At 42.0% G+C, this 18,502-nt stretch overlaps 2 protein-coding genes across 3 annotated transcripts in view; one reads left to right on the forward strand and one right to left on the reverse strand.

Annotated features, from left to right (window-relative positions):
• Cth (Cystathionine gamma-lyase) overlaps positions 1-3,873 on the forward strand; it is a 36,454-nt gene extending 32,581 nt beyond the window's left edge. Inside the window, exons 9-11 of the mRNA XM_050167845.3 lie at positions 1,115-1,289; positions 2,761-2,899; positions 3,741-3,873. Coding sequence (XP_050023802.1) covers positions 1,115-1,289; positions 2,761-2,899; positions 3,741-3,752 — 326 coding nt within the window. The 3' untranslated portion in view covers positions 3,753-3,873. The remainder of the gene's footprint in view (positions 1-1,114; positions 1,290-2,760; positions 2,900-3,740) is intronic.
• Positions 3,874-7,461: 3,588 nt separating this feature from the next.
• LOC126518000 (histone H2A deubiquitinase MYSM1-like) overlaps positions 7,462-18,502 on the reverse strand; it is a 29,273-nt gene continuing 18,232 nt past the window's right edge. For both annotated transcript variants that reach the window (XM_050167841.3, XM_050167840.3), the window contains exons 10-13: positions 15,372-15,558; positions 13,317-13,592; positions 10,679-10,863; positions 7,462-8,744 (exon numbers count right to left, since the gene is read on the reverse strand). In XM_050167841.3, the coding sequence (XP_050023798.1) occupies positions 8,643-8,744; positions 10,679-10,863; positions 13,317-13,592; positions 15,372-15,558 (750 nt within the window). In that variant the 3' untranslated portion in view covers positions 7,462-8,642. The remainder of the gene's footprint in view (positions 8,745-10,678; positions 10,864-13,316; positions 13,593-15,371; positions 15,559-18,502) is intronic.

Genomic DNA, 18,502 nt, shown 5'->3' on the forward strand with positions numbered 1-18,502 from the left:
GGAGCACATGTAATAGCCAATATGGTGGAGAGTAGATGTATGTAGGTGAAGTAGATCATAAAGTAATCATTCACATGGGCGGTACGGATTAAGCGAAGCCAGCCACGCTTTTGTGCGCACTCCACCCCTGGCGGCTGATAGCGTCGCCCGCACTGGGACGACAGTATCATGAAAAGCGCCGGCAGCTGGGAGCGAATGTGTCGTCTGCCTCTAGCACCAACGGGTCACCGAAACTCGAGATTATGCACCCTCTAATACTAAATGCGCTGGAGGACTGCTTACATGATGCCATGCCGTCTCAGCATGCCCACTCTTTGCACATGCGGCACATTACCTCTAAAGCAGGGTGCGCGGCTGCATATGTGCTCAGCTGCGCTTACAGCCGTATGCAGCCATAACTAAGACGCGCGCCAACTTATCCCCCACTCCTTTCCTTCGCGCATGCTTGATCGCGTTGCCAGGACCTCGCTCACCTCCCATTCTTTCCCTTTGCTCACGCAGGAAGGTGGCACTCGTGAAGTGATCTTTCTGGTCTCAGCCTCTGCACTTTCACTCGCACTTAAAGCAAACAGTGCACAGGGCGTGATAGGATTTTATCGCACTTGTACTTTATACAGAACATGATGTGGCTCCACTTCCGCGGTCGCTCTTGTCGCGAGGGGCGCGATTTGAGAGGTGCGCTTGCAAGCTGCCGCTTGTAATTTAATATGGCCGTCTACGTCCGTCGAAGTTTCGATTTATTGTCTCGGCATTCCTTTACGGTGGCAGTGAAATTTTGTTATATTGAAATCGCATATAAACACACTTAATTATACTGAGGTTCTAAATACCTGGCGTTCTATGGACAAGAGGTTACGAAAAGTTCAGTGCTTCGTTAGATCCAGAATTTCGTAATACTGAAGTTCGTTATATCGACGTTTAACTGTAATTGTTCTTGGCTGACCACGGAAGGGAAAGGAAGTTCATGTGGATGTGAACCGATCATAATGAAATGATAGGACACCATCATGCTATCACATTATTGTCACATGAGGCCCTGCGAGTTTTTCTCAAAAGACACAGACAGCACAGATGAGCACTCTTTCATTTACACACAAATGGCTAAAACATGCAGGCCTGCCCAGTCACCCGCAGCATGAGGTAGCCAAACGCCAGTGCTCCGGGTTCAGCGGCATGGTGACCTTTATGCTCAAGGGTGGCCTCAAAGAATCCACGCTCTTCCTCAAGAATCTCAAGATAATCACCCTGGCTGAAAGTCTTGGCTCCATTGAAAGTCTTGCCGAACTGCCGTGAGTATACCTTACATGACAACCTTTGACTTATTTTTTTTCGTAGCAGTAATAGTTACCTTATTATAACGACTAACAAGGTGGAAAGAAATTGCAACTGTTTACAACTGGCATAAAGAATATGAAAACTTTGAAGTTCAGCAAATTGGTGCTTTGATGCCATAGAGGATGTGGCACAAAATGTACGCACACACTAGAGACACTAACAGAAACAAACTCCTCTTTGTATGTTTAGATTACCCAATGTAGTATTGATTGCATAATCTGCTGTTACTTATTTATGGGAAAGGTGAAAATGCATCTAAGTTAACTTCTTTTTTTTTTTTTTTTTCAGTGGATAGCACCACACATCCCTTCTCTACGTATTCTCACTACATCACCAGTTTTAAAATTGGCTAGCAATGATGAGAAAACATTAGTTTATTTATTTCGTTTCGATACCTCAAACACTCCAGTTAAGGGGTTTTGCATAATATAAATATGTCATTGGTCATGGTTGCTGTATGTTCAAAATCTAACTATTCTATCAGAACTAGACAGGCCAATCCCAAAAGTTCAGTAATACACAATGTTGCTCATGCAGGCGGAAGGTCATATAACCGAAATGCATGTTGGCCGAGCAGTAAAAGCATTCCACATGCATTTTATTGATGATATCTTCAATAGCCACTAGACACAAGTATCAAGACGCTCATTGCAATATTTAAGTTACAAAAAGCTACTTCATGCATGGCCAGACCTATCGCACCATAGTTTTAGGAATTTTTGCTTCAACACTGGGGCTAGTTTCACATTTTCTAATAAATGGAGACGTCAAAATTATTGAGCAGTTCAGCTGAAGTAGTGCAGAATTGTGATGTGTGTCACAAGCAATATTGAAATTTACGCAGCTCAAAGGGAGACTAATGAGAAATGCTAAGCAAGTTTAGACTGACAAAGTATTCTTTCAAGAATATACTTTCATTAACTTAGTGATGACAGGTTTGAGTAGTAGAAGAAAAATGAAAATAAAATGTTTTTTTTTACTAAGTTTCTGTTACAATCTCTGCACCCCTGCATCACTGTGATCCCACAGATTTCAAAGTAGCTTATCCTATTTGGGCAGCACTGGCCGAGTGAAAGCCCTTGAAACTTGCCACATTCCATCTCTGGCTCCTTCAGAAGACAATGCAGTCCATTTTTAACAGTAAAGAATTAACTAAACCCGAGCAGATGCTGTCGAAATCCGTGACATTGTAGCAAGCTGGTGCAGGAACTTTTCAGACTTTTCTGACTTGCCAAGTATCTTCTCACGGTGGTTTTTTTGGTACAGTAGAAGGGTGGCACTTACTAATACTGGTCTTTTTCTCGTTAGTCCCTTTAAAGAAAATGCAAAACATTGGCATTTCAAATAGGCTTTCTTGGCTATATGCCAGGTACTTCCTCCTTAAAAATAGGACTGTCATTTCTTTTTTTTCTTTTTTTTTTTCAGAGTGATCATGACTCACGCATCAGTACCTGAGGACCAAAGAAAGGCACTCGGCATTACCGATAACCTCATCAGGCTCTCCGTAGGGATTGAAAACTGTGATGACCTCATCAGTGACATTGATCAAGCCCTCAAGAAAGCTGTAAGACACAATATCTCAACTATCTACCCATGACAAGTACCTTCTACATGATAAATATGAAAAGTAAAACCTAAATTTACATGTAATAGATAGGGGGCTCAACATTTAAGCTGCACAAATATGCATTCTGCAAGAATAAATGTAAATGGAGAAAGCTACCTTCATATATATTCACATATCAGGTTTGAATCTACACTTCATGCATAATCGTTGCTTCAAACCTTTTCAAGTTTTCCCTTATACACGTACTGCTCACAAGTGGGCCCCAATGCATGCCATCTTGATCAGTGCATTGTCCAAGTTCTTGTGACTGCCTAAGCTTACAATTAGCTTACATTAGCTTAAATTGCATGCCAAAAAGCACTGCACACACCAAACTGTTTACACATACTGTTCAGAGTAGTGTCTTGTTCAGTTACATCGCCACTTTCCCTCGCCTATATTATATTATGATGTATAATAACAGTGTCACATGGGCACATTCAAGCCCAATTGGCACACAATTTTTTTATGTTTGGCTCCCTTCAGCAAGCTTTTGCACAAACCGAAGCCGATTAGGAGCAAATTTTTTTTATCACGACTGGCTCCTCTGTGCAAATTCGTTTTTCTTGTCAAATTTGGTGCAACAACTGCACCAAATTTGACAAGGTTTGTTGCATTTAAAAGAAAAACTTAAAATCAAGTGACTGATGGTTTCGAACTTTCAATTTAGATTCCAATCCTTCACTAAGAAACAAAACAAACAGGAAATTTCGCCGAAGCATAAAAAATGTAGTTAGTTAAATGGTTTATCGCATTGCTTGAGTGATTTTCCCTGAGTGGTATGCATTCTTCTTTACAGATTCATGCCTAATAGGAGATTGTGCCACGAAGACGCTTCTAGCAATGTTTATCTATGCCTACTACTTGTTTGCAAAAAAAAAAATAAAAATAAAAGAGAGAGAGAGCAATAAAATAATAACAAAACAAAATAAGCTTTCCTCACTATGTCCAGTCTACTTGACCGCTGCAACTGCTCGATGCCATGTCACCAGGTGAGACAAGATGTTGGATCACGAAAAAGTAAAATAGGCAGGTTGACGAAGTGGCCACGGCATTATGCTGCTAAGCACAAGGTCACAGGTTCGACTCTCGGCCGCTTTCCTATGGAGGCAGAATGAAGAAATGTTTTTGCACAACTTATACTCAGTTTCATACTTAGTAGGCAATGCTGCTGCAGCCACATAAGTATGGATCAAGTGTGAAGTAAGAAATGGATCAATTCACACATTTCGTAGTGAAGCCAGTTTTCGATATGAGGCACCTTTAACAGACTGACTTCTTTATTTACTAAAACTAATGTACAGAAGTATTGTTTGCTTTAAGCTTACTACGTTTTGATTACGAATGCAGACAGTGTGCTGTGGAAGCGGTGCAGTAAGTGCAGCCGTACAAACATGCCACTCCGTTTATTTTCATATTTGTGACTCCTTCTATGTAGCATATGCTTCGTATATTGCTATTGTAATGCACAACGTCAACGCTATGGCTGGTTACAGCAAGTTATGCAGCACATTCCTATTTTTTGCTGTCATGTGGCACACACTTATTTGGTCACAAATGCAAGAAGTGTGAAAAGTTGCTCTAGCCTCTGCAGCATTCCGCTATATGTTTAAACGGTAGGTTGACACTACAGAACTCCTACCCGTTGAAATTAATCCAAAGCCCATCACTATGGTTTCTCTGTGTGCTGCTTTAGAAGGTTTAGAAAGAACATTTCAATACTTAATAACTTCACTGAGAAATCCACAGTGCATCTTCAGCGGAACAAGCAATGCAGGCGGCAGTGTATTCTGCAGCATACTTCAATGAAATTTGCTAAAGATAGCTTATGCACATGCAGCTTCTAAGTCTTGCATATTTTAGACCTCAATGGCCAGACTTTACCGCTTTCAAGCAGAGCGCTCATGTGGAATCGGCATGCGGTGCCTCAGGATTTTATTTGCAATGTCTGCTTGATGTATACAAAACTCCCTGGTAAGGACTAGATTACGGCACGCAAGGAAACTTCTAATAGACCTAGTCAGTGTATCATACGGAAAATGTGATGCCGTAAAGTCCTAAAGATAGAATCACACAGGTGAATGATGCACACAGCACAAGCGAGTGAAGTGCAAAATGAAAGTGTAAATACTTGCTAACACACTGATAGTGATATGGTACTAGCATATGTTTTAGGGACTACACAAAACACACAAAAAATCAAGACTTACAGTGAGATTGTGTTGTCCCAAGGCACTGGGGACCATGGAAGTAAACGGGGCCCCACCAGCTTGCAAAGGGAGCCATTCACAGCAAGTGGAAAAAGCCCGTACAACACATTCCAGAAGGATGTGAGCCGCAAGTACCCTGAAAACTGTTCTAAGCGTCCAGCCACTCAAACATCATTCCTATGCACACACATTTAATCACGACACGATTAAAACAAGCCTAATCAGAAAAGCGGAGACAGGGGAGATATCAGATACACATCGCATGTATGCACATCATAAACATCACGCGTTACTTTCTCAAGAAAAAAAAACAACTTCGCAGTTGTATGCAAATCCCAGCAAACTCTCACATCAAGGACAGCAAAGCTGTATGGAGGGATTTCTCACTTTTTGGTAGTCCAAAAAGCGTGAGAACACCAACTCAAGACTTCGCAAGTGCTTTACTAAATCAGTATCTTCTAACAGTTCGTCATATCCAAGCTCAGTACTTTGGTGCAGTTCGCTCCACACACGTGTTCCTGTAAGCTACAATTGCAGCTGCATAAAAAGCCTTGACAACCTTTGTGTGAGACAGGATGGGTTCTGCCATTATCGTTATGCTATACCAGCTCCTAGGATATAACATCTTGCAATTAAAAATGAACTATAGTCAACGAAAGATAATTGCATCACATTTCAACATGAAAGCAATGCAATTACATTTCCCTACAATTCCCTGCTGTCTTTTTCGCACCACTGTGCGAGTTGCTTGTTACAAAGTCGCCTATATAAGTTGCAAGGGAGTGCCATTCTTTCATCGGGCTGCCACCCTAATCATCCTTGCACTCTCCCGTCATTGCTCTTGTGCGATTCACTTAGCGGGGTCACGTGGCATTTTGGCTGGTCAGCAGCGACTTTTCTTTAAAGGTTCCAAAGCATGGTTCATGCCGACATACACACAAATAACAATTTACTGCAAAGAATGCAGTTTCAAGAACAAGTGTTGATAATACATGTATCATCCTCCCCTCTAATTTTCCTCCTACATGGAGGAAGATTAGACATGGAGGGTGTGGGAAAGGGGGAATGTCACTACGTACCTTGAAACTAGTCTAGGAAACTTGCTTTATACTAGAGCTTTTGACAGGTTTCTGTATGCTGACACATAACAGTATCTTTACTATTTACTGCAGTGTGGTGCGTCTCTGTCTGCCTTCGACTCAAAACTGGCAGTAGCATAGAGCAGTTCATGACCTGAGAGAATGCTGAACCACTAGGTAAAAGTGGTGGTTCGATCATTCGTAACTTAAATTGCAAAAGAATAGGTAATTTACAAAAAGAACAAGTGGACACATCAATGGTTGCGTCTGGCAGTTGCAATAGGCAATCAGTTCCCAATTCTCAGAGGTGTATGGGTGTATCACTGTGGGTTGCAACATGGACGCAGCACATCGTGCAGCCCCTTCAGCAGAGACTTGCTCTGCAACTTAGTCCTCTCTTTGCTGTGGACAAATTGGACTTCTCTAGAACGCTAAACAAATCAATCTAGATTGATTGAGTGTTTTGAGTCTGTTCAAGTGTGGTGTTGTGAAAAGCAAGTATTACAGGCTTTCACATACTAAAGCAATGCAAGGGCTACGAGTTTCCATTTTGGTCCCTTCGAAAGCAACTGCCATGACCGAGACTTGAACCCATGACCTCATTTCAGCAGCAGAAGAACATTACTGAGCAATCCCGTAAGAAAACATTGCGTCCTTTATACTTCATTGTGTAGTGTTGTCTGCATTAACTATTTGTGCATAGTCTTATTGCGAGTTAAACAGCACTACACTTCTCCAATAAGATCCTATAAACAACATGTTGAGGTTTATTATAATGAAGTATAATAAGTGATTTCCTTCAATAGCATTTCTTGAGGTCTACTGTACTTCCCACTGTTAATGGAAGCACCAAGCCAGTAATAGAGCCAACATAATATGAACATTCCTTCACTTTTATTTGGAAGAAGTGGGCAACAGAGTGAACTACACGTATAATGATCAGTGACCCAAACGTGATAATTTGACCACGTTGGCTGGGGCTTCTTGTGCCACCGGTTAGTGCTGGGGGTCCAAATCTACCACAGTGCATCACAATTTGTTTGCGGACCTTTATGTCACATCTCGGTGATAATGGCAGAATGCTAAGTGAGTACTCCATTGACAATATATCGTGCTGCATATGCAAACAATGTGCTCATAATGTATGTAAACAGTCTCTGCAGTGAAACTGTGCGCGCATGCAAGGCTCACTTTTCAATATGAGCAAAAGCAGCGGGGAAATAAGTCAATCTCTCATGACAATATCTTTATTATACATTTCAACAGTAAAATAATTGTAGTGACAACAATGATTTTAAGTTTTATGTGATGCTCAAAAGCAAGACAACCAATAAGAAAACCCAGCGAGATGCTGCAAAACCACAACATGAAACTGCAAAGGTTGGAGTACTATTTTCATTTTTACCAGATCATGGCTGTTACTCGGTTTCTTCAGACATATACCAACCAGCTATATACCAGCCATATATGCATATATATACCAGACATAACCAGACATATACCAACCAGTTATCACGTTGTGGCTGTCCGAATCTATAGAATCTTTAAGTAGAGCTGTAATGTAACCTTTTCATTCTCTTTCACAGCTGTAACTGGAAGAGACGTCCCTAAAATTATAATGTACCAGATTAATCAATGGTGACGGAAACCTGCTGAATGCTGGTTAACAGCTGCAAATACGTATTCCTTGTTGTGTTCTGCTAATATCTACAATCACTATAAGCACCATGACTACCGCTTGGCACCTTTCCACAGACAGCCATTTGCAAAAACAAGCATTTTACCAATTATTTGCATGCAGTTTGCAGTTGTCAAATGGTCACAAAGTTGAAGTCCCCAGTGCTTATCATACAACTAAATGAATGAATGAATGAATGAATGAATGATTCAGTACAATGATGTAAAAAAAAGCAAACCAATGGTGCTTCATTTGCAACAATATATGCATTGTGTAAAACAAGAACCAAAGAAAAAAAAAGAAAAGGCTTGCAGGAAAGGGTTTGTACCCTTTGAATGGAGTAAGTCTGATGGCTCAAGGATTAAGTAATGGTACATGAAGTAGTGTCAAGAACTGCTGAGACGAAACTTTCAGACTCAAGCAGGGCATAGTAAAAAAAGAACGAGAAATGAAAAAACTAGTCCAAACAGTACGATTACATATCTAATTCCTGCTTTCGTGGTAAGCTCATGCTGGAGTGAAAGACTACTATCTACGACTTGTTAAAAAAAGCTCACACCCTCCGATGTATTTTGCGCAGTACATCGAGGACTTGTTTGAGCCACGAGGTTGCATTGCACTTAATTTTCTTAAAGACAGAAATGATGATGACAATCAAGATCAATGCAGCTCTCGTATTACTGGGAAACAAAAAGCTAGCTTATGCTCTGCATATGAATGCTACATGGAAGTTGCTAGGTGTCTGTTAAGGCTGCGTGAATGGCTTGCAAAATTTCAGTAGCATCTTCCACTGAAGTTTCCGAGTTTGTTATGTGAAACTGGAGGCTGGCCAGCATCTATTAGGGAGAAGAAGAAACAAAGAATGTCCTTTGTTTTCAAAGGCGTCCGGACAGGTAGACAACAAAATGTATAAGGACATAATGATGTTTGCTCACTGCAAATATACTTACAGTTCAACCTTTTTAAGTGGAATACGACACAAGAATACCTCCATTATGCCTAATATTTGCTATAAGCACATATAGTACTATTTGTTACATGCTAACATCAGCTATAAACATGTTACATATACCTTGTTATATCCCATAATTTGTTAAATAGTGGCACGGCTGTATTTGCATATAAAATTGGAAGACATCTCAGAAATACCATATTTAGAAAAATATAATGCATCTAGTAGGCAAAACAGCTGATTGACTAAGTGGGCAAGCAACACTAGCTGGCATAAAGCAAATGTCTTAAAAATTGCAACTGGAACGAAAGCTGGTACAAGGCGAGAGAGACCATGTGCTAAACAAGTTCCAGAAGTATAACTGGTTGTAGCACAAATGGTGAAGCAAGATTAGTGAATGAAGAGGCAGCCTTGGTCTGGCCTGTTCATTCTTTCACTTGTCTTGCTTCCCCGTTTGGCTACAGCCAGCTGAGTATTCCTACAAACTAGCTCACTTGCATTGCTTCCAGAATTAACCATGTTCATGGAGTTTTGGTCCATTCTGCCAATGTAGTGAGAACATTGAACAGTCTCAGCTGCTCTATGGAGCAATAGCAGCTCATCACGTGCTTCCAATAAGCCATTGGAACAGCGGTGTCCCAATAAGAGGGAAGAATGTTGCTCTGGAAGTGCTCCGAATTGGCCACTAGAGTTGACCATTAATGTAGATAGACTCATAAGCATTAATGCCACCATTTTTTCCGGTTAATCTAAGGAGCACTGTTACTAGTTTTGCGAAGACTCACCTTCGCAATTGAGAGGCTGGCTTTTCAATACAGCTCAGGTGTTTGGTGGCTAAGCTTGCCACATTCGAAAACTTGGAAAAAGAACCTAATAAAAATAATTGTACTGGGTGCAATCACTGCAATGTTTCAAATAAAAATGAAACAACCTTTATAATTTTGGTGGGGTCGATTTCACACGGAACCGGGCAATTTGGTCAAACTTTTCAGGCAACAAGTTCCGGCAACTTGCACACTTTCCCACGGAACGCTTTTCTTGATTTGTTTGTTGACGCCAGCTGCTCTTTCTGCTTCAGCCACCAACGTATGTACTTGCCGTTGACACTGAAGTTGCGGCCAGCTATTCGCTTACCGTGCTCCTCGACGTGCGCAACAACCCCAAGCTTAAATGCAGCATTGTACAGTGCTCACGGAATGAAACGCGTCAGTTTAGGCCTAACTAATGCACATACTTTCATTTACACTGGCTGCAGTTCGTGATACATTGACGTAATTTTGGCACGTACACTTAGATCGGAGTCCGCGTCACCTTCGGTGACCAGATTCCTAGCAACATGACATGGTACTCTTGAGTACTTTGCACATATGCAGGGTTCTGCTAAATGCTCACTGTCGTGTTTTATTCCGTGAGCACTGTACAACACCAAACACTTCCTCTCCATTGCAGATTCCTGGCACCTGGCAGATGAGCTAAGGGAGCTGGCTACGAAAACTAATCTCACAAACAAAAGATGATGCCAGCACCTTGCGTGCTGCCCCAGAGGAATACGGAGGAGCCAGCCCTGGCTGCGCACTGGATGTCAGATGCCAAAGCACAGCTCTCTCCATCTAGTGGCGGCAAACGAAATCACGCTGCGCGCAGAGCTTCGTTGATGTGCATGAGCGGCATCAATGTGCCAAATGCGATTGCTTCTTTGTTGGCATTCTTTTTTTTTCGAAATATTGGGCTGCCAAGATGGGGGAGCGGCCCATACACGAATGCCCTTCACTCGAGAGTATAGGGTACACAATGACCTGGAAAGTGACAACAACTTGCCTTGTCTAAATAACGAAGTGAGGCACGCCAGGGATAAGGTTTGGACAGCTCCACCCGAGCAGGACAGGACGACACCCTGGTGACCAGCTGGTGAATCACCGCCGCGACGTCCTGGACAAATGACTGGTCTGCCTTCAAGAGCTTCACGCTGAAGGCATAAGGCACAAGAGTTGGGATGCCAGCTCCTAACAACAAAAGAAGAGCGATATTCCTGGTCAGTTTGTGCGATCAGCGCAACTAGTAATTTTCAAACGAATGCGAGTAGGTAGTGCACGTATCCACCACATCATCATCAGCCTGGTTACACCCACTGCAGGGCAAAGGCCTCTCCCATACTTCTCTAACAACCCCGGTCATGTACTAATTGTGGCCATGTCATCCCTGCAAACTTCTTAATCTCATCTGCACACCTAACTTTCTGCCACCCCCTGCTACGCTTCCCTTCCCTTGGAATCCAGTCCGTAACCCTTAATGACCATCGGTTATCTTCCCTCCTCATTACATGTCCTGCCCATGCCCATATCTTTTTCTTGATTTCAACTAAGATGTCATTACCTCGCGTTTGTTCCATGACCCAATCTGCTCTTTTCTTATCCCTTAATGTTACACCCATCATTCTTCTTTCCATCATTCACCACAGCCGGAGGTAAAAGCCACTCCACCTCACGTAACCTCGGAAATATAAACTTGGTCGGTGTCTATAACAGCAACGTCACCTCAGTCATCTATGGTGACTACGCTACCATAATCACGCTATGTAAACACATGTAACCGGTTACAGAGCAGAGAAAGCAGAAGAATTTGGTTATGTAACTAGTTTATGCAAACTTGTGCGAATTACACAACTGTGCCACGTAATTAGTTACACCAAATGTTGTGAAACTTATGTAAGTTATGAAAGTTATGTAAATTATATGTGTTACCTCATTCTTCCGATTTCTCTGTTCTTACTCTGCTTGAACTTTGTTATTTTCTGTTGTTCTCGCTCTCCAGCTCGTTTTTGTCATCTTTTCATACCTTGTACTGCTGCACAAAACCTCTTAATCAACCTGGGGCAGCTGATTACAATCATATCACTCTAATTTTGCATTTTCAATTAATTTTCTTTCTTTCTAGCCAATAAATTGAACAGCAATCATTGTTTAAGTAAGGTTTAACATGATTATCTGATTCTAATGCACCCTCAGTTTTTGTTCGTTCAAAGCAAACCAATGTGCATCCTACTATGACGTGAACCCAATTCTTTATATATATATGTCAGATACCTCCGATCTTCACCATTTGAAAAAAATATAAAACCTGCAGCGTTTACCTCTACAGAATGGAAATTTATTCACACGTATTGTCCACTGTCATGACTCTTAGATAACTCTATCATTGTCTATAGAGCACACCAGTTTGTCCTGTATTGCAATTCACGCCGTCTAATATTATGCATTTTTACAGCGAAGGTGCTTATGCAGACCCTGTGCCATTGTAGTCGGACTTCGCTAAAACTATCATCATCAGCAATGGCTCGACATCGTCATCTTCTACCACAGCTGGCTCTATTGCCACTCATCATTCCAGCATAGTATTTAACTTCTCTTCTGTCGTCGTAATGGGGAGGACACGTTTACGGGGGTACGAGCCATTGCTTAAGGGGGTATGAGCCATTCATTGTCTTACATGACGGACAGATTTAATTTTCAAGCGATCTAATTTTGAATAATCGCAAGCGGCAATACCGCTTGGTCATTGACATCGTTCTCTCCGTTGCAGCTGAACGTGGAAAAAAAAAAAAAGCTGGGAGAAACAAACACACACACAAAAAAACACTCCTAAAGCATGCTTACCACGTGCAGTGCACGCAAAAGTGAAAATGAGGTGAAAGAATGGTGAATGGTTTTTACAATATGGACAGCTTGCGAAGGTGACTCCCCAACAATCACGAATGAGATAATGGCCCAGGTGAGGACTAATCACTTTTCGAATACTTCCTGCAATACATGCAAGGCTATGAAATTCAGGGAGCACATGGTGTGGCACTACTACTACTGGCATAGCACATAAAGTAACCTTTACTTTAAAAGGACTCCTGAACCACCGCTCAGGTGTGGTGAAAAAATGCACTCCGTGGATAGCAAATGCTGCTGTGAACATCTCAGCCAAATTTTGCAGTTGTGCGCGGCGCGTGGAACTCGCAAGCAGAGCGCCAAGTCACATATCTCTCAGACACTCTGCCCACAAATACAGTTTTTGTTTCGTAACTGGCTGTAATATGCGGCCAATTTCGGGACCATTGTCTAAGAAGAATGAGGTGCATAAACTCAGATAAATATGACAGTTAAATGATTGTGGTAATGATTGTGTTTGCATCACAAACTCACCCAATAGTTGGTTAAGTTGAAAACTAAGTGAGTTCTTGCCAGGAAGCCGTTCGCACAGCTCAGCTATTACCATTAGGATGAAAATTTTGACATATCAGATTTGAATCTTTAGGTAAAAGGCAAGAAAACTATGACGGAGATACAGACTGACACGCACAAAGTACCACGCCGACACACACAGGTGCATTGTGAGTGTCGTTCTACATGTGTGTCATCGTTTCGCACGTTTATCTTAAGCAGCAGCTACAGCCAGTCACACTTCTACTCACCTGCACGGCTTGTATCGTCATTATCTCGCACGACCCACCACTTGGTGCGGGTGGCAAGCCCCTTGGCTGGCAGAATGGCTGTGTCCAACTGCAAAAATGGGCTCAAGATGGCCGCCACGAAGGGCCTACCCTGGCTAGAGAAGAGAGCCTGGTAGTCGCGCTGTGTGGTGAGATCCCGCACCGACGGGTTCGGCACGAATGTCGGGTGCGAGTGGTACCAGCCAACGACGTCACAGCCTAGCTCCTGAAGGGAATCCATGGCTTGCGTCTGAGACACTGTGCTCATCAAAAAAGAAAGGAGAGAACGAAAAAAAAAATATGGCACCCAAGGAGTGTCACACACCACAGTGCGTAATGGGACTCTACCATAAAACTTCCCTTACAGAGTACAACTGACTTCCATTAATTTGACCCTGACGGGACCGACGAAATGGATCGAATTATCTGGCAGGTCGAATTAAACAAGATGCACAAAAACACCGCTGACTCATTTGGCTGTATTTTCTTGAATCTCCGCATGTGTGTTTTAGCAGCAGAGTTGTTCAGCACTCTGAACATCGAAAAATCGCATGCATGAAGGGTCCGACTGCCCATTGGCCGCAACTGCGCAAATTAACTGAAGCTGGCTGTAGAGAGGAGAAGTGTGCATGCTCCAGAACAACAGTCAACATGAATGTTGTTACAGGGGCACACAGGACAAAAGAAATGATAAAGCAACTCCAAGCCAGTTCACTATATCCTATGTAAACCAGAAATTTGAAAAAGCCGGCCACAAATCATTGCGTTATTTTTTTAAAAGATCTTTTTATTCACAATAAATATGCAATTGGCATGCATGACATAATCTTTATTATCATGCACATCTTTATGCTGTTGTTACGGTGCGATGTGCCTTTCTTGTTTTCCTTTCATGCATTACCTTATGCTGATTCACACTTCATGCTTATCCATTTTGTTTTTCGAAGTAGAAACAAAAAGTGATCTCTCATGCACTGTTCGCTTTGCAAACACAATTTGTTGCCTGTTGCTATACAGTCTAGTTTAGACCTGCTATCTGCCTATGGCCATGAGTCTAATTGGTGTTCGCCTATTTTAAGCATTGTAAATAAAGGGAAGTGTAACAAAAAAAAAAAGAAAGAGATGATTGTTAAAGTAAAATGATAGTTCCTGGGGTTGGATTGCATACGGCAGACATTGTCAGCGCCTGACTGGAAGCTTACCATTATCATTGAAAATGAAGGTGTACAATGACTGCATTTTACCGGTGCTGACATATGGGGCAGAGACTTGGAGATTGACAAAGAAGTTTGAGACCAAGTTGAGGACCGCGCAAAGAGCAATGAAACGAAGAATGTTATGGAAAATGTTAAGAGACAGCGGTGTGGATCAGAGAGCAAACGGGTATAGCCGATTTTTCTAATTGACATTAAGATAAAAAATGGCACTGAGCAGGTCATGTAATGCACAGGTTAGATAACCGTTGGACCATTAGGGTTACAGAATGGGTACCAAGAGAAAGGAAGCACAGTCAAGGACGGCAGAAGACTAGGTGGGGCGATGAAATTAGGAAATTTGCGGGCGCTAGTTGGAATCAGTTGGCGCAGGACAGGAGTAATTGGAGATTGCAGGGAGAGGCGTTCGTCCTGCAGAGGACTTAAAGGATGATGATGATGATGATGATAGCTTTTAGTAAGGTAGCCAATGCATGCTGCTGGGGACATTTATTGGTTAGCTACTGTGAGACGTGCGGGAGCTGTGATACTTAGAACGGGCCTACGTTACAGATCACATTAAAATCTTTGCAAGGACGCCCATTGCGCACTGGTATTGAGGTTGGCCCATTAAAGGCTGCCACCTCTGTTCACACTGCTTTTGGGATTGGCCCAGTTGTACTCAGCCACACAGCTATCAGCCACAAAGAAAGGGAAGGGGGGGGGGGGGGAATAGGCTAAACAAAGCTTCGTTTTAATACTAGCCTAGGAGTTCATTCAAAACAGAGCTTTTGTAACTGGTCCAATTTAGAAACTCTGCCCAACACCCCTTGACGAAACTCACCGGAGTCCATCTCACACTCAAGGTCCGTGCTAACTGAGTCACAAGCTTCTGCAGTGGAGACGACCAGACAGTTCCTGTGCTCGTCATAGTAGCCGCCCAAGAGTCCAATCACCTCAGTGTTCAGAAGGTGCGCATGAATGTCCATTCGCAAAAAGGCAGTCACTGACACCTCAATGCTGAATGGCTCCTGGGGAGAGAGAGAGAGAGAAGTTGAAACTTTATTGACAAAACTTTTGTCACTAACAGCACTAAGGTCTGCAGGAGCTTCATGTTGGTTCAGCCAGCATGGAGAATAACGGGCAGTACATGTATTTGTCTTAAACTTTGTCCTTTTGGATTCAAACAGCTTGCGACATTGCAAAGCATCACTTTCGAAAAAAAAAAAAAAAGAACACTGCGTAATAAATGCAAGAATTCTTAGCGATTATGCATGTGCACAGAAACTTATTGTCCTGCCATGTGTAAAACAATGGCTCCTTGGGAAGTTTAGTAATATAAAAGCACAAAAATATAATGCCACAAGGACATTTGAAGCCACAAGCATGAATAATAGACAATTCCATGCACTATACACGACAGCATTATGGTAGACGAACGATGACAGTGCTGAAGTTCTGTCCAGTAATTTTTGTAGGAAACTCTGTGGTTTTTTGCCCGACAATCCCGCTTAGCCCTCAAGGTAAAGAGGCAGAAAGGTGAGAATAAAAAGTTTCTACAATACGGTTGGAGTTTCTAAAACCTCCAGTTAGGTAGGCCGATTACTTCTAAAATGGGGTGCGAGGGCTGCATATATGCTCGGCCATGCTGACACCTGTGCAAAGCAACGGCCGTGCTAGAAAAGACGATGTGCACCAACCAGTGAGGCGCCCACAGGTCCCGTGAGAATTAGCAGACCCCCCCTCCTTTTCCCTATTGTGACCATTTAGCTTAAAGAAAATGTGACGCCACATTCTTATTTGAGAATCCCTTTTGATTAGTTTCCCAATCACATGTTCATGCAGTCACAATGAACCAATTTGCTCACGATAAAATACACAATGTGTTTGCTCACGGTAAATACACTATACACAATACACCGGAGAATGGGTGGGCAGTGCGCCCTTCTTCGTGTCCATTTTTGTTTGCCTTCCTGGTTGATGTTCTTTTTGTCCCTATTGATTTATGCCGTACATGGCGGTAAAAGAATGAATGACCTGGCACTTTTTCCCGAGAACGCAAGGTATTTGAGGACATAACGACTTTAGGAATAGCATCAATATTTCCGACAAGATTTGGTATACGCTTTCAGAATATTTTTCAATGTTTTGTTTGCTGCTTTTCTAAAGACTGTTCAATAAAACCATCTTCAGTTTCAATTATACACTGAATTCAGCTTCGATAATATCTACACACTTGAATGCTGGGCAGTGCTTCCACAATAGCAGGCTTTGGAAGATTTTATCACTGAATGGCTGTTTGTTAGTCAGTCTTCTCTCAGTGACACCCACCATACAATATTTGGAATTGGGACACCACATTGAGGGTGACATGGTCACAGAAGCTCACAATTAGATGTTCCTCGATGGCGCAAGCACTGTGGGCTCAAGCTAATTCATAACTTAATGACGACACATAATAAAATTATGCACAGGAAGCTTGATGTTTGTCTGCCATTCGAAGCTGATTGTAAATGGCCATAACAGACTTTTCAGGGTTGTCACTCATTATGACCTCCCCGTGCTGGAAAAATTCAACCATCTGAATGACATCTTACCACTAGAAGCGCTTAAATATCCTTGTCCCATATGAAAATTGGCCACAAACTCTTGTCTCATCCTGCAAACTAATCATTTAGCAATATTCAAGAAAGTGGTGGTTACCAAGTCACTGTGGTCGGCGCACCAGGTGATTATGGGAATGTACTGCTTCATTTCCAGTGTCTGACTGAAAGCTGATACCTTGGAATAAATGTGCTAGATAGGTGACAGAGGGGTTGGTGCGGACAACGTTAAGCACCTAGACAGATAGAATGGGAATGTTAATGTCTATGGCGATTTAAAGCCGTGTCCTCAAGTTTCTCGTGCACTTGGTAAGTGCATTCTCTGATCCTCTCCCTTGTTATGTTACCACGTAATAGTGTAGAGTTAAGGGGGGAAGTGGGTCTTAAAAATTTTTTTCTTATTTTCGGGTGAATCTTTAGTAAACTCCACTGTCTGGGGTAATTTTTCGTGCTGATTTCAGATCTGTAATCAGATTTTTGATAGCTGTAGCAGTTCAAAAAATATTGAGGTCTGAAGTCAAATTAATTTCAAACTCGTTACGGGGCTTTTTGATGATTCCGTCTTGCTAAACCAAAAACTAAATGCATGACACCATTGCTAAAGACCTACTGTAGGGGGTGATGCTATTTTTATTCATTTGGAAGCATTTTGTGGACAAGAAAACAATCTTGCATTTATTATGAAAATTTTTTTCTAATTAGCAGCGATTACTATACCTGAATGTAATTTTCATGATGGTGCAAGAGTAATAAAAATAGCATCACCCCCCAGATCATTTCAATACGAATAAAATGATACTACCCTTGTCATTTTTGGCCAAAAACAACCCAGAAAAAACACCCGTAAGGCGGAGTACAGTGTGCAAAAACATCGAACTGAAATAAACGCATTTGAAGTTTCAAACAAATGTAGCTTTTGCTGAAGTGAATCTACAGCAATACAAATGGCACCATTTTGAAGCTCTATGTTTTGTAAGAATGGCCATACTAAATGTGTGACTGCACACTCTCAAAATAATAGCACACTGGCCACTGAACTAGCACAAGAAACTCTATTAGGCACCATGCTCTACAAAGTGCATGGTGTCTGGGTTTCAAACCGAAGTGCAGAACTCTGTGTGGGCATGAATATAGTTCCCGTGTTGTACATGCAGGCTGCCTGATTGATAGCAGTCTCCATTACAATCAGTGAGGCATTTTTTTTTTTCATTTGGTAGAATTGACCATGTTACTGAATGAAGGCTCTGAGTGTAAGTAGCCTTCCAAGTCATCTTCACCTGACAGTGGCTGTGGAACTTAGGATCAGAGAGCCAGTGATAGATATGCAGCTGCTAGATGCTTTCCAGAATTTTACTTTTGTATGATGCCTCGA

This window comes from Dermacentor andersoni, chromosome 11 (assembly GCF_023375885.2).
Source record: "Dermacentor andersoni chromosome 11, qqDerAnde1_hic_scaffold, whole genome shotgun sequence".
In the NCBI taxonomy this organism is placed as follows: domain Eukaryota; kingdom Metazoa; phylum Arthropoda; class Arachnida; order Ixodida; family Ixodidae; genus Dermacentor; species Dermacentor andersoni.